This window comes from Rhineura floridana, chromosome 6 (assembly GCF_030035675.1).
Source record: "Rhineura floridana isolate rRhiFlo1 chromosome 6, rRhiFlo1.hap2, whole genome shotgun sequence".
Taxonomy (NCBI): Eukaryota; Metazoa; Chordata; class Lepidosauria; order Squamata; family Rhineuridae; genus Rhineura; species Rhineura floridana.
The window spans coordinates 14,215,255-14,232,406 of record NC_084485.1 but is presented as its reverse complement, the minus strand read 5'-3'; the positions used below and the strand labels follow the sequence as shown (position 1 = coordinate 14,232,406).

Genomic DNA, 17,152 nt, shown 5'->3' with positions numbered 1-17,152 from the left:
CTCTGTGTGACAAGTACTTGAAGAGTGCTATCATATCTCCCCTCAGTCTTCTGTTCTCAAAGCTAAATATGCCCAGTTCTTTCAGTCTCTCCTCACAGGGCTTTGTTTCCAGTCCCCTGATCATCCTTGTTGCCCTCCTCTGAACCCCTTTCCAGTTTGTCTGCATCCTTCTTAAAGTGCAGTATCCACAACTCGGTATAAGGCAGCTTCATCTTTGGCTGTTCTGCAACCTCTCAGAAGTATTGTAATAAAGTCATGCAAATTACTACAACATTTATTTGCTCCCTAGTCTTGCAGTGTTTGCAGCTTTGAGATGGAAGAGAGAGTTAACTTATTAGTAATAATCAGAACATTCAACAACGTGAATGCTTTCAATTCTGAAGCCAGTTAAAAAGCCTAGCCTGGAGAGTGATCCATTATAGACGGCCTTTTTTCAACAATAATGCATACCCATGGAATGTATTTATTCCATCTAGGGTTCTCTTCTAAATGTTATTTTTTCCTTCCAACATTTCTTTCATCATTCTCCTTCTGGGCAAAAGAAATGCTTCTACTGACAGTGTCCTTGTATTAGAAGAGTCCCCGTAGGATTAGCTTGACCTAGTTCAAAGTAGAAACATCCTTAATAAAATGATCCCAAATATGAGCTAGCATAGCAGCTCTCCTTTCCATCAGCCAGTGTTCTGCAATGCATACGTTCTTCACAGGACCTGTTACATTTGGGTTTTTTAAGAGACAAGCATGCACAACACAGTTGTGGAAGGAAGCAGACATGATGTTAGGGGCAGAAGTAAAAGAAGAAATCTTGGCCCGCCTCTGTGTGAAAACTTTTCAAGTACTTGAAAAGTGCTATCATATCTTCCCTCAGTCTTCTCTTCTCAAGGCTAACCATGCCCAGTTCTTTCAGTCTCTCCTCATAGGGCTTTGCTTCTAGTACCCTGATCATCCTTGTTGCCCTTCTCTGAACTCGTTCCAGATTGTCTGCATTCTTCTTAAAGTGCAATGTCCAGAACTGGATGCAGTACTCAAGATGAGGCCTAACCAGGGCCAAAGAGAGGGGAACTAGTACTTCACATGATTTAGAAACTATACTTCTGTTAATGCAGCCTAAAATAGCTTTTGCCTTATTTGCAGTTACATTGCACTGTTGGCTCATATTCAGCTTGTGATCAACAACAATTCTAAGATCATTATCGCATGTAGTATTGCTGAGCCAAGTATCCCCCATCTTATAACTGTGTATTTGGTTTCTTTTTTCTAGGTGTAGAACTTTGCACTTATCCCTATTAAATTTCATTCTGTTGGTTTCAACCCAATGCTCCAGCCTATCAAGATCTCTTTGAATTTTCTTTCTGTCTTCCTGGGTATTAGCTATCCCTCCCAATTTTGTATCATCTGCATATTTGATAAGCATTCCCTACACCTCCTCATCCAAATCATTAATAAAAATGTTGAAGAGCACTGGGCGAAGGACCGAGCCCTGCGGTACCCTGCTCATTACTTCTCCCCAGTTTGAGAAGGAACCATTGATAAGCACTCTTTGAGTATGATTCTGTAGCCAACTGTGAATCCACCTGATAGTTGTTCCATCTTGCCCATATTTAGCTAGCTTGCTAATCAGAATATCATGGGGTACTTTGTCAAAAGCTTTGCTGAAGTTGAGATATATTATGTCCACAGCATTCCCACAGTCTACCAGAGAGGTTACCCAATAAAAAAATGAGATAAGATTAATCTGGCAGGATTTGTTCTTGATAAATCCATGTTGGTTTCTTGTAATCACTGCATTGTTTTCAAGGAATTTACAGATTGTGATTATAATCTGCTCCAGAATTCTCCCAGCCTGACTGGTATGTAGTTCTCAGGTTCCTTCTTTTTGCCCTTTTTGAACATAGGGACATTAGCCCTCCTCCAGTCATCTGGCACTTCACCCATCTTCCACTATTTTGCAAAGATAATAGACAGTGGTTATGAGAATTCTTTTGCCAGTTCCTTCAATACTCTAGGATGCAGTTCATCAGGCCCTGCAGATTTGAACTCATTCAAAGTGATTTAGGTATTCCTTGACCATTTGTCCATCAATCTCAAGCTGCAATCCTGCCTCTTCAACTTCATGTTTGCCAGGAGGGTCATAGACCCTCTTTTGGGAGAAGACTGAGCCAAAGTTGGAATTGAGCACTTCTGCCTTTTCTTTATCATCTGTTATAATTTTGCCATCCTCATTGAGTCACTGTTCCACTGTTTCTTTTCTCGGTCTTTTATTATGGATGTACCTGAAGAAAGCTTTCTTGTTGCTTTTGGCATCCCTCACTAACCTCAGCTCATTCTCAGCTCAGATATGAACATCCAGAATAAAATTGTTCAGACAGTAGGAACACCTCGTGACAATGATAAGGAGCTCTTAAGCCTCATAGAGGGAGGGAGAGAGAATAGCATAGGGCCTTCTGCAGACTTCGGAAATGCAGGGATCTTAAAGAAAGAAGAGGCGTATTTGAGAAGAATTATTTCAGCCCAGTTCTAGACTTATCTGCCTTAGCCTGCAGGGACAGATTTGACTGATAGCAAGCATTTATTAGATCTGACCTATGCAGGTAATGTGCAGAAATTAAGCATCAAAATATTAACAACTCAGCATAAGGGAAGAACCATAGGTCTGTGGTAGAGCACATGTTTTGTACAGAGAAAACCCATCAGCCCCCACCAGCTTAGCCACAGGTTGGGGATAATGGGAGTTGTAGCTCAACAACATGTGGGCACCAAAGGTTGAAAAACACCATTATGAATCAAGGTGCTACTAAAGGCATAAGAGCTGGGGCTGGGGGAAAAAGGTTAGCAACTCTAGCACAGCATGTAGGGCTGGCGCCAGAGAATGGCCAGGCCGGGCCCTGGCTAAGAGCCCCTGAAGGGCGCCTCCTTAGGGTGAGTGGATAGTGCTCCCTTCACTGATCCACGGCAGCATCGGCTCCAGATCCTGCTGCGGATTGCAGAGAGGGAGCCCCCAGGCACTCCCACACTACCACGCAGGCCTGCAACACCCACCTGCATGCCCCACTTACCTTTCCCTTGAAGTAAATGCTGGCTGCGCTGCAGGCACATGCCTGCCATCAACCAAGATGGAGGCCGAAGTTTCCCTAAGGGGCTGATGCCCTTGCTGCTATCTTGGTTGATGACAGGTATGTGCACCATCAACCAAGATGGTGGCAAAGGCATCAGCCCCTTAGGGAAACCTCGGCCGCCATCTTGGTTGATGGCAAGCATGCGTTTACAGCGCAGGCAGCATTAACTTCAAGGGAAAGGTAGGTGGGGCATGAGTGCAGGTGCCAGGGCTCAGGGCAGGCTGGTACCCAAGGGCCCTGGGATGCCTGGCACCGGCCCTGGCATATAATATATGCTAGAACTGTTGTGGTGTGGTGGTAGACTAGAACTGGGCAGACCAACATCACATCCACATTTGACACACATTTAAAGCACATGGCTTCCCCCAAAGAATCCTAGGAAGTGTAGTTGACTGCTCACAGAGCTGCAGTTCCCAGCACCCTTAATAAACTACAATTGCCAGGATTCCTTGGGGAAAGCCATGTGCTTAAATGTACTTTAAATGTATGGTGTGAATGTGACTGTAGATTCAAATGCCATCTCAGTCCACATGCTGGTTTGGGCCAAAGGCTTATCTAGTCCAGCGCTCTGTCCTCGCAGCATCCAAGCAGATGCTCATGGAAAGCCTGCAAGCAGGACCTGAGTTCGAACACACTTCCCACATGCAGTTCCCACCAACAGGTATTCAGAGGAGGTACTCTGTCAGTGGAGATAAAACATAGCCATCCATGGCTAGCGCCCATTGATAGGCTTATCCTCCTTGAATGTTTCTAACCCTCTCTCAAAGCCATCCAAGCTGGTGACCGCTCACCAGTGAGCTTGGGCCAGTCATATACTTCCAGCCAGAAGGTTGTAAGGATAAAGTGTATGTGTGTGTTGCAGGGGATAAATGTGCACATTTCCCTGGGCTGTCTGGAGGAAAAGCAAGATAAAAATGCATTAAAATAAAATAAAAATATGCCTGCTAATTCCTTTTGATGATCTTTTCCCAGAATGAAGCGGTTCAGAGTCTCAGTGTTGTCTATCTACTCCTTTATGCACTTATAGCAAATTTTCTCCTTCTGAAAGCCAAGACCTCGACCCACTGTTACAAGGACCCAAACCAGCCTTTGGGAAGTTGGGGGCAGAGAGAAAGCACAACTTAGCAACTAGCACCTCTTTGACGGAAATGCCTCACAAGTTGGCAGGAGAAAATGGCTTCAACTTTACCCAGAAACTTATTTTTTCTAGCACATCCAACCCAGTGGAGAACAGCCTTAATTTTGATACAACCAGTTCTAAGGACTCTTGTGACACTTCTGTGTGCAATGGCACTTTATACTCCAATGCAAACAGCCCTTCAGACTCTTGCATTAAGCCCCTCTGCAAGGGGGGATCTGAAGATCAGAGCCAGTTCAGCAAAGGCATTAAATACGTCTCCTCGGAAGGAGAGGTGCTTGTGTGCGGATGGGGAGCCTTCACTCCGAATTGTTTACAATTTTTCAATACGCCAAAGGGGGTCTTGTTCTTCCTCTGTGTGGCTTCCTTCCTGCAAGGGATGACTGTGAATGGCTTTATTAATACGGTCATCACCTCAATAGAACGACGCTTCGACCTGCGGAGCTATGAGAGTGGACTAATTGCCAGCTCGTATGACATTGCCGCCTGTGTGTGCTTGACATTTGTCAGTTACTTTGGGGGGAATGGGCATAAACTGCGGTGGCTTGGGTGGGGAGTGTTGGTCATGGGGATTGGGTCCATTGTCTTTGCATTGCCCCAGTTCACCACCAGCCAATATGAAGTACATTTCTCGGAGGCGATTGGCACGTGCTCCTCCAATCAGAGTGCAGGGTGCACGGAAAGGGTCTCCAGCCTGTCGAATTATCGGTTTGTCTTCATGCTCGGACAGTTCCTACATGGGATCGGAGCAACACCGCTTTATACTCTTGGAGTGACCTATTTGGATGAAAATGTCAAGTCCAACTATTCCCCTGTGTATATTGGTAAGTTGTATAATCCATGTCAGGACTGGTCTCTCTCTTCCCCCCCCCCTATACAAAAAGGTTATGGGTGGTATTCAGTGCTAGTCCTACTCAGAGTAGACCCATTGAAGTTAATAGACATGACTAACTTAGACTCATTAGTTTTAATGGGTCTACTCTGAGTAAGAATTATTTTCATACAACCCTATAAAAATAGGTCAGATGTATATCATTATATATACCCCAGACATTTATTCCACTTTAAACAGCCATGGCTTCCCCTGAAGTATCCTGGAAAGTGTAGCTTGTGCCGCCCTGGGCTCCTACAGGGAGGAAAGGTGGGATATAAATAAATAAATAAATAAATAAGTACAATTAAGGGTGCTGAGAGCTGTTAGGAGACCTCTATTCCCCTCACAGAGCTGCAATTCTCAGAGTTCTTTAGGAAGAGGATCTGACTACTAAACCACTTAGGGAATTGTAGGTTTGTGAGGAGATCAGGGCATCTCCTAACTCTCAGCATCCTTCACAAAACACACTTCCCACGATTCTTGGGGAGAAGTCATGGCTGTTTAAAGTGGAATAATAGTGGAATAAATGTGATGGGAGTGCGGCTGTAGAACTGCTTAATAGTAGCATTTATTTCAACTGTGTTTTGTCAAATGTCACCTTTGCCGACTGCACTTACTTTAAAAAGTTATTTCAATCTGTACTTCTTCCTTATAAAATTATTATTATTACTATTTGTCTATAAACCACTTTTGGGCCTTCAGGCCTCCAAAGCTGACTTTACCACATTTCTGAAGGAGTGGCACATGCAAAATACAGGTACTCACCCAATCAATTCTGTTACCTACTCCTGTGTGTGCACCAAAAGGCATCTCGTGGCCTGTGTCAAGCCTGAACCTTGCACCCCTGTTACACACAGCTCTTCTTTTATATCTCATTTAATTATACTACACAAAAAAGGAAGCATCAGTCACAGGTGTAGCTATTAGCCAGGTGCATAATGCAAAGCAGTTAATGGTTTTCCCTCTGAGATTGCCTCCACGTCATTCACTAGCACATACTGTAGACAAGACGCATCCTTCCTCTTGTTATCAACAGATAGGGCAAACCCTTGGATATTCAGGCACAATGAATTAACTGTGCAGTTCCCCCTAGCTTTCAGATTCTACATCCACCCCGCCCATTCACTGGACTAGGAGAAGAAACCCTGTTTTGTTTTGTTTAGTTTTGTATATATATTTATAGACCGCCCCTCATATAGACTATATTTTATCATATAAAATTGCCAGTACAATAAACATAAAATATCATAAACACAATTCTTCTTCTTCTTCTTCTTCTTCTTCTTCTTCTTCGCCTTCAAGTCGATCACGACTTATGGCGACCCCATGAATCAGCGACCTCCAAGAGCATCTGTCATAAACCACCCTGTTCAGATCTTGTAAGTTCAGGTCTGTGGCTTCCTTTATGGAATCAATCCATCTCTTGTTTGGCCTTCCTCTTTTTCTACTCCCATCTGTTTTTCCCAGTGTTATTGTCTTGCCTAGTGAATCATGTCTTCTCATTATGTGTCCAAAGTATGGTAACCTCAGTTTCATCATTTTAGCTTCTAATTATAGTTCTGGTTTAATTTGTTCTAACGGATATTATTTGTCTTTTTCACGGTCCATGGTATCTGCAAAGCTCTCCTCCAACACCACATTTCAAATGAGTTGATTTTTCTCTTACCTGCTTTTTTTACTGTCCAACTTTCACATCCATACATAGAGATCGGGAATACCATGGTCTGTATGATCCTGACTTTAGTGTTCAGTGATACAACTTTGCATTTGAGGACCTTATTATCATCATCATCAACAACAACAACAGTAATAATGATTTAAAAAACTGGCTCATCTTGAAAAAGTTTAAACAATTTAATACGCCTGTCAGCATAAAAAAACTCTTCAAGAGACACCTGAAAATTGTAACCAGAAAATATGCCAAATCTCCAGGGAAGAATATTCCACAGCATGGGACCATTGACATTTAGCACCCAATTTCTAGGCCCCCATCTGCACTATACATTTAAAGCAGCATCATGCCACTTTAAACTATCATGGCTTCCCCAAACCATCCTGGGAACAGTAGTTTGTTAAGGGTGATGAGAGTTGTTAGGAGACCCCTATTCCCCCATAAAGCTACAAGTCCCAGAGTAGTTTATCAATCAATCCCTCTTCTCAGGGATCACCACTCTTTCCAGGCCATTCTTTGTATCCTTACTGAGTATTTTTCCCTGGCCAGAATGTGTCCTGGAACTCTACAAATGCCTCCCTTTGCCTGGATGAAGGATAGAGAGATGTGTGTGAGTCTGTGTTGAAACTAGATGCTGTACAGAGGTGAAATTTTAAATTCATTTGTTTACTCACTGTTGCCTCTGGCCGCAACACTACTGGCATCTGGCCCTCAGAAGGTTGCCCAGAGGGGAATGCGGCCCTCGTGCTGAAAAATGTTGCCCACCCCATTCTGAGGAGCAGTGCCTCTAGCATCTTGAGATGTATATTTTTAGGACCCATCTTATTTTGTGTGTGTGGTGTTGTGATTTTAAGTTGGTTCTAATTCTTTTTATGTTGTATTTTAAACTGTTGTAACTTATCCTGGGGCCTCAAGGAGAAGGGAATAATAATAATAATAATAATAATAATAATAATAATAGCAGCAGCAGCAGCAGTAGGTCCCATCCTGTGTGACCTAATGCCCAGCTGCTATGGCAGCTATTTAGAGATTTAGGAACAGGGTTGCAGTGGGTAACATCTGGAATCTGGACAGCCCCTTTTGTCCTTCCATAATAACTCTTGTCTATTTTGTTGAATCTTAAATATATTGTAAGCTGCCTTAAGAACTTTGGCCAATAGGTGGGGAAATCAATACTTTAAAGCTGGGCTGGTGAACCTCTGGCCTGTGTGCTAAAGGTGGCCCAGCCCAGATCCCAATTTCCCCCATGAGGCCGTTTTCTCCAATCATGCCCACCTGCCCCACACCTGATGTCAGATGTGATGTGATGTCAAGGGCGGGGTAGGTAGAGAAATGGTTGTACCGGCTGCACGGCTGAGTTCCCCACAGGAAACTCAGTCATCCTGACGGAAAGCAATTTTGCCAGCCCTGTGCTTGGTGTTCCCTGAGCACACTTCCACCACCCCAACCAGCAGGCTGTCAGGGGCTTGGGAAGCACTGCGCAGGGAAGTTTGGCAGGTAGGTGGGACAACCTGTCAAAGTTGCCCCAAGGGGGTGGGAACAGATAAAGATCTGGCCTACTAGACAAAAAGGGCTCCCCGTCCCTTCTCTAAGGAGATAATTTGCATCTTGCTTTTCTACATTAATATTCCCCGTTGGGAAATTTAACCAAGATAAATTAGCCCAGAGGCAATGTATGATCAAGGGTGTGTGTGTGTGGAGTGTAACCTCTTGGTAGGTTGCCAAGAACAATCCAACCTGCCAGACTGAAAGAGCTGGCGATCGTTGCTCTATGAACATCCAGAGATCAGTGCTGGAGCATCTGCCTTGCATGCAGAAGGTCCCAGAATCAATCCCTGGCATCTTGAAGCAGGTTTGGGAAATACTCCTACCTGAAATCCTGGAATGCTGCTGCCCAGCCGTGTAGACAATACTGAGCTAGATGGACCAATGGTCTGACTTGGTATAAGGTGGCTTCCTATGATTCTAGAGATCCACCTATGGCAAAAATGTCATAAGTCATGTTGCAGAAGCACAAGGAAATGTTCTCTCTTTGCAGCACTGAGGTGGGCAAATGGACATCTGTTGCTCAGTACAGCTGCAATGACTGTTGTTTTTGCATAAATCTAAACTTGAGGAGAACTTCAGAATTCAGAATTGACTTTTTGAACTTTGAACCTTTCCAAGGGTCACTCTCCATGCCTTTCTTTTCCAGCTATTTTCTACACTGCTGCCATATTGGGCCCTGCAGCTGGCTACCTTGTCGGAGGAGTCTTTCTGAACATTTACACCGAAATTGGAAGACAGTGAGTTTATCATTCCTTATCTGGCACAGCAAATTCATGTTCAGCCTTTTATCTAGGGTTGTGTTTGTTTTTTTAAAAAAAGAAGGAAACCTGGAATGTGCTGACGTCCTGCTGGAGTCAAAAGAGGTTTCAAACGTGAAAGAAGCTCAACTCCAGCATTTTCAGAGAATCGCTTCACACATTATGTGTAAGCTCAGATATGATACAGATGCACTCACCCAAAAGCATCTTTCTAGCCCCAGTAGTTTAGTGATGGGGCATATGCTTGCCATGATGGCTAGCCATGATGGCTGTGTTCTTCCTCCACCACTTGCCGGAAATCACAGGCAGGAAGACTGCTGTTGCACTCAGGTCCTGCTTGCAGGCTTCCCACAGACATCTGGTTGGCCACTGTGAGAACTAGTCAGACCTTTGGCCTGATCCAGCAGGGCTTTTCTTATGTTCCTTGCAGAAAGTCCTAGGGTCAGTCCTTGTATCAGGCCAGAATGAAGAGCAATCAAGATCATAGGATAAAGCAGAAAGCAGGACTGGAGAACATCAGGACTGGAGAGCCATCAGGATAAGCAGACAAATCAGGATCAGAAACATCATTGTTCAGATAGACTCCAGCTACTATGGAATCCTAATCATGACAGTGGAATTGTGGTATTCTAGATGCTAAAAGAAGATCCTCTGTGGCGCAGAGTGGTAAGTGGCAGTAACGCAGCCGAAGCTCTACTCACGACCGGAGTTTGATTCCAATGGAAGGAGGAAGTCAAATCTCCGGTAAAAGGGGTTGAGGTCCACTCAGCCTTCCATCCATCCATGGTTGGTAAAATGAGTACCTGGCATATGCTGGGGAGTAAAGAAAGGCCAGGGAAGGAACTGGCAATCCCACCCTATATATACGGTCTGCCTTGTAAACGTCGCAAGACGTCACCCTAAGAGTCGGAAACGACTCACACTACAAGTGCGGGGACACCTTCACCTTCTTCAGATGCTAAAAGAGGGACCATTATTCTGTAGCAGAGCACATGATTTAGATGCAGAAGGTTACATATGCAGTGGTTGGCATTTCTAGCTAGTTGGGCAGTGAAAGACTTGCCTGTGTCCCTGGAGAGCCACCAGTCAAAAGCTTGGAAATATTTGTCTAGAGGGGCAAATGGTTCCCTCTGATAGGGTTATCTGTTCATATGGCTTGGTTGTCCTATCCAAAATTTTAGTGCAAGTTAAGGGTGATGTAGAGGTTTGGCCTGGGGTCAGGGGCACCTAATAGGGAAGGCAAGAGAACTAAGTCTTGTTATTTTTCAGGAGTACTTTTATCTCTTGCCAGCACGCTGCACACAGTGATTACTGCAGTAGTACACGGTTAAATGGTCCTTTGCATTAAAGGCAATTAAATTGCCCTTGCATTTAAAAAGAAAGAGAGACTGTTTGACCTGTGCTGATAATTTTGCTAAAGTTATTGGCAGGTATTATAACTGCAATCAGTGCTTTAAAAAACCTTGCTCCCTCTGTCTCTCCCTCCCTCCCTCTCTCTTTCGTTGCTTTAATCTTGAATAGAATCTTTAATCTTAAATTAATTTAAGCAAGTAAGCTTGCAATTTAATCTTGAAGCCTGGAGTGGGCCTTTGAGCTTTGAAGTGAGCACAGCTCTACCAGCATAGGGTTGCTGCTGAGTTCCATCTAAAGTGGAATTCAGAATTGATTTTGTGGTTCTGGGACAGCAGAATCATGCGCTGAAGTTGGGGTTTGAATTACCAAAACCCACACTGCTTTCATTGGAGCCCCTCCGCTTTTTTTGACCAAGCACTCTGTTGTTTCTCCAGCCTTGAGACTGGAAATGGTAAAATGATAATATATGAATTGTAAATATTTAGTAGGTTTCAATAAACAATGGCAAATGTGAAAAATCAACACATTGTCCCTATGAGAGAGACTGAAAGAACTGGGCATGTTTAGCTTTGAGAAGAGAAGACTGAGGGGAGATAGGATAGCACTCTTCAAGTACTTGAAAGGCTGTCACACAGAGGAGGGCCGGGATCTCTTCTCGATCATCCCAGAGTGCAGGACAAGGAATAGTGGGCTCAAGTTACAGGAAGCCAGATTTCAGCTGAACATCAGCAAAAACTTCCTAACTGTTAGAGTGGCACAACAATGGAACCAATGACCTAGGCGAAGTGGTGGGCTCTCCAGTACTGGAGGCATTCAAGAGGCAGCTGGACAGCCACCTGTCGGGTATACTTTTAAGTTCTATTCTTGCATTGGGACACAGAAATTCCAATTCCTGATGGCCTTATAGCCCCCTTCCAACGCTACTACTCTATGATTCTATCATTCTATGGGCATACAACATTGTACATTGTATCTAAACCAGGGGTTTCAAAACTCCCCCCCCACACCACTAGGTAATTGCTTGAAGACGATTGATTGTCTTGACAGACCACTTCACAATTTTTCTGCCCATTGTAGCAATTGTAATGCGCTGTGCTGGGTGCTGCATGACTTTTAATTGCATTTTGAGTGTTTTCTTATTTCTTACATTGTACTTTATAGTATTCCGGTTTGCATTCTGTAGACCTCAAATTGTAATACAATAAAATAAACTAAAAACAAGAGAAGCAATCAAAACACAGTTAAAAATCAATGCAAATATTTAATTTGGATGTGCCATGGACCACCTGAATGAAGCTTGCAGATAACAGTTTGGGAACCCCTGATCTAAACATATGTGTTGAGTTCTCCATCTGATGGGAGAAGTCGCTTCTCAACAGGAGTTTGGTCAATCAGCCTATTTCAGGACAGCATTGGTTGTTATGTCTTTTATTTCCCATTAGGGCAGGGGTGGGGAACTTGTGTCTCTCCAGATGCTGCTGGACTACAGTTCCCATCATCCCTGATCATTGGCTATGCTGGCTGGGAATGATGGGAGTTGTATTCCAGCAGCGGAGGCTATCTCTTTGTTCAAAGTATGGCAACAAATTCCTCCCCCTTCCCAATTTCTAACCATTGTAAAATGCTGCCATCCCCTCCCAATGTTAGGGAAGAAGGGGCACCACGACAAACTCAACATTCTTGTGTAGATCTGCCCTGATTAGCACCAGTTTGTCAGAATACCGGAAGAGACCTGAATGGTTTAATTTTCATAAAAGAGTAACCTTTCTCCTCTTTGCTTTACTTGCAGAATTGATCTCACGCCAGACAATACGCTATGGGTTGGAGCTTGGTGGATTGGATTCTTGGGGGCAGGGGCTGGTTCCCTTTTGATTGCAATCCCAATCTTGGGTTACCCTCACCGCCTGCCAGGTAGGTCAACAGTGTCCCAACCAAACTCACTAGAGAAGCAGCCATGCCCTCTCCCCACCCCCAATGAGACTGGGGGGAGATGTCAACTGGCAAGGAGACTTGTGTTGTACCCCTCAACTGCTTCCTAATTAGAAGAGACCATAGCACAGCGATAGCGCATCTGTTTTGCTTGCAGAAGGTCCCAGGTTTACTTCTCCAGCATCTCCAGGTAGGGCTGGGAGTGTCTCCAGACTGAAACTTCAGAGCGGTGATGCCAGCCAGTGTAGGCAATATTGGACTAACAAATAGTCTGACCCAGTCTAAGACAGTTTTCCATGATGCTTCTAAATATGTGGTCACATTCTCTTTTATTATGTGGCTAGATAATGTAGATACTGTCAGCATAACAAACAGTGGCATGCCTTTCAAGGTGAGGCTTGGGAAAGAGTTGGTTCTACTTATCATTCAACCAAAATACAGTATAATCAATGGCCTTCTTGGCAAGATACATTAAGTGAAACCATGGCTTAGTGCAAATGCACAAGCTCCTCTCCAATAATTTTGCTGCTGCACTCAGCAAAGCCTGGCTTAACATGCCATCTGAACCCGAGCATACGGTTTAGCTTTCCCAAACAACTCGCAAGCCATAAAACCATAGGACAAACCCTAATACAAACTGCTAGTTCGCTACGTTCTGTGGCCCAGGCATATTGTGTATCGCAGGCCTCTTGAAAGTTGCATGTTTTCAGTTGGGGTCTAAAGTTAGACCTGGTTGGAGCCAACCAAATTTTCAAAAAGGTGAATAAGAGGAGACAGGACAGAGATGTATAAAATTATGCATGGCATGGAGAAAGTGGACAGAGAAAAGTTTTTCTCCCTCTCTCATAACACTAGAACTCGTGGACATCCACGAGTAAGGCTCCTTCCAACTCTATGATTCTATGATTCTATCCGATGAAGCCAAATAGTGGAAGATTCAGGAGAGACAAAAGAAAGGACTTCCTCATGCAGAACATAGTGAAACTATGGGATTTGCTCCCACAAGAGGCAGTGATGGCCACCAGTTTGGGTGGCTTTAAAAGAAGATTAGACAAATTCATGGTGGATAGAGCTACCAGTGGCTACTAGCCATGATGGCTATGCTTTACCTCCACAGCCAGAGACAGCATGCCTTTGATTAACAATTGCTGGGAATCATAAGGGGGAGAGGAGTGCTGTTTCAGTCAGGTGCAGCTCATGGGGTTCCCTTAGGCATCTGGTTGGCCGCTGTGAGTACAGAATGATGGACTAGATGGGACTTGCTGGACTGATCTAGCAGGGCTCTTCTTATGAGGGAGTGTGTTCCATAACCAGGGTGCTATAGTTGAGCTTCTTTCACAGATGACACTACCATCAAGACCTCCCCAGACTTACAAGGAGGGATAGCTAACTTGGTGCTCTCCACATGTGGTTGGACTCCAACTCCAGTCATTCCTTAGCGTTGTCCATCCTGGCTGGAGCTGATGGGAGTTGTAGTCCAACAACATCTAGAGGGCACCATGTTGACTACTTCTAACTTACAGGTTTTGGTACTGCAGAGCTGAGATAGATGTGTGGAGGTGAGGGATGGGGCCAGCAGGAGTGATCCTGACTCCCTCTCCAAACATTGGCCATACCCCATTTTCGTCAACAAAATCGAGCTCCTATATCACGATTATAAAAACTGCATCCCAGTTCACCATGACACAGGCTGGTGTATTAGACCGACAGAGTACAGGAGCCTGGAAGATGGGAGGGGAAAGGATAGAGAATTTTCAATACAGTATGTCTTTGTTGATCTGTTATAGTTATCTCCTTTGTGTTATCATGTGGGCCTCTGTCATGCTGTGCATATTTGCCTATGCAAGTGGAAATGAAGACAATGCAAATTCTCTCCATGCATCTTCCTCCTCTGGTGACTCTTTTGTTTGTTTGCCTTTGTGTCCCTTTGGGGCCTTGCCCCAAATAATTATGAACACCCTGAAACAAACGGCAGGATTTTTATAACTTTTCTGATGACACATGCTGTCCCAAGAGTTCCCCACCCTCCCTTTTAATTTTTGCAGTACTTTTGGATAGACACAAGAGTATCCAAGCTTAGAACTGTCAAGGCATGGAAATGCTCAACTCTTCTTTGGACCTTCCCTGCTGCTGCCTTCTGTTCCACTTTTCTCTGCTAACCTTCTTCTGATTTGTAAATTTGGTGTGTCAGTACCTTGCTTTGGACTGCTGGAACACATGCAAACTCCAGAGTTTCAGAGAACGTTTCATCGGAACTCTTCTGTGTGATGGTGAACTATATAGGGAAGGGCTGTAACTTTGTGGTAGAGCATTGTTCTTCAACTTTGCATCCCCAGATGTTGCTGGACTACAACTCCCATCATCCCTCACCATTGGTTAAGCTGACTGAGGATGATGGGAGTTGTTGTCCAACAGCATCTGGAGACCCAAGGTTGAAGAACACTGTGGCAGAGCACATGCTTTGCAAGCAAAAGTATCCCAAGTTCAATCCCTGGCATTTTCAAGTAGAGCTAGGAAAGGGCCCTTCATGAAACCCTGGAGTGCGTCTGTCAGGTGGTGTAGACTAGGAGACAGTGAAAGAGAGACCTGTGGCCTTCCATACGTTGTTGGACTAAAACTGTGGGAGCTGGAGTCCAACAACATATTGAAGGCCACAGGTTAACCATCTCTGGTGTACATCACCGCGCAGATGGACCAATGGGCTGACTCAGTATGGCAGCTGCCCATGTATGATGTAAAAACTTTACATATGTTTTCACTAATACAAATGTGCACAAATGAAAAACATAATCTTGCTAATTTTTAATCCAATCCAGCCTAGGTCTGCATTAGTTGTGACCCACTAAGTCAAATATATCTCATCAGCAATGTACTATAGCTTATCTGATGGTTCACACACACATTTTCTGTATTTAGCAAAACCAGGACTTTGGCTGAGTCCCTGTTGGACCACCATATATAGCTGATTTTTTAAATCTCTCTTGTCTTGAAGCCCAGTTGTACTTTGAGAGGTAGGCTAGGCTGAGAGATAGTGACTGGTCTAAAGTCTCCCAATAAGATTCATGGTCAAGTGGGGATTTGAACCCTAATTTCCCCAGTCCCAGTTGGATACTCTTGCCTCTACACCACACTGGTTCAAAAAGCACATAAGTCAGAGGTCGGAAGTGGCATTTGTCATTCCACCCATTCAAGGGCTGCATGGAGGGCATTTCTGAATGCCGTTTGAGGTGAGCACTCAATCGTGTCAAATCCTCTGGCTGTAAATCACATATTGACTTTTGTGATGCAATGTTTGCTTTCAGGATCCCAGCGTTACATAGTCATGAGGGTCTCGGAAGCCCATCAGCTCAAAGATGGTAGCCACAAAACAGCCTCAGATCCTGATTTTGGAAAGACGGTGAAAGACCTGCCACGGTGAGAACTTCTTGTACCTGTTACTCAAATAACTCTGCACTGGATTGGTGGTGATGGTGGACAGATTTTCCTAACATTGTATTTCTTAACTGTCTTCAAATGCTGTAACAGCCTTGTTAAAATTAAGATTGTTCTGTTACTTATCATTTGCCAACCTGGTGCCGTCCATGTGTTTTGGACTACAACTGTCATCATCCCTGACCATTGGCCATGTTGATGACTGGGGATGATGTAATCCATAACATCTAGAGGATCCCAAGTTGGGAAAGCCTGTCTTAAGCAGAGGACCTTTATTTGCATGACTATTTATAAACCTTTAATGCAGTATAGGATTTTACAAACACATCCTGGCTGGGGCTGATGGGAACTGTAGTCCGGAACATCTGGAGGGCACCAGGTTGGTAAAGCCTGGGCTAAGTGATGCCAGAGCTTCAGAGAGGCATTGACTAGCAAGATAAGCAAGGCGCATAATCCCTGGACATGACGGGAATTTGGATGACCCTGGGGCAAAACACAGTGAGAGAACATGTGAGAGGGGTCACCAGACTCTGCAAGTAGTCCATCTGCTTCTCTGTACTTTTGGCCATTATGTGAAGAGGCTCCATATATATACTATAGGAATGGAATCTGTTGGCTGGTGCTGGTTCGAAAACAGTCTGTCAAACCTAACAGACTGGTATTGATTTGAGTTCATTCTTTTGTCTGCAAATTGCTGCTTTTACTATTCAGGTTCTCCCCCCCTCCTGAAAAAATAGTTGTTATTATTATTATTATTATTATTATTATTATTATTATTATTATTATTATTATTATTATTAGTCGCCCATCTGGCTGGTAGACCAGCCACTCTGGGCGACGTACAGGATAAAAACAATACATTAAACAGTAAAGTTAAAAACCTACAATAAAAGCCTAGACCATCCCAAAGGCCTTCCTGAAGAGCCAAGTCTTCAGGGTCCGGCGGAAGCTCATCATAGAAGGGGCATGACGGAGATCATTTGGGAGAGAGTTCCATAGGGTGGGGGCCACTATTGAAAAAGCCCTCTCTCTGGTCCTCACCAGTCTAGCTGTTTTAACTGGTGAGATCAAGAGAAGGTCTTCTGAGGCTGATCTTGTTGAGTGGCATCCCTGACGATGTTGGAGGCGCTCCTTCAGATAGATTGGTCCAAAACCGTATAGGGTTTTAAAGGTCAAAGCCAACACCTTGAATTGGGTTGGTAAGCAATATTAATATTGATATTTTAAAAGGAAATGTCGATATTGTTAAAGGAAATGTTGATAAATTGAAGGAAATGACAATAAATAGAAGGAAATAGCAATAAATTGAAGGAAATATTGATAAAAATAGTT

General features: G+C 44.0%; 1 protein-coding gene across 1 annotated transcript in view; it reads left to right on the top strand.

The window, feature by feature from the left end:
- Positions 1-17,152, top strand: part of SLCO4A1 (solute carrier organic anion transporter family member 4A1) — a 79,382-nt gene that overhangs the window by 33,637 nt on the left and 28,593 nt on the right. The window contains exons 2-5 of the mRNA XM_061631051.1: positions 4,089-5,078; positions 8,995-9,085; positions 12,249-12,370; positions 15,691-15,802. Coding sequence (XP_061487035.1) covers positions 4,265-5,078; positions 8,995-9,085; positions 12,249-12,370; positions 15,691-15,802 — 1,139 coding nt within the window. The 5' untranslated portion in view covers positions 4,089-4,264. The remainder of the gene's footprint in view (positions 1-4,088; positions 5,079-8,994; positions 9,086-12,248; positions 12,371-15,690; positions 15,803-17,152) is intronic.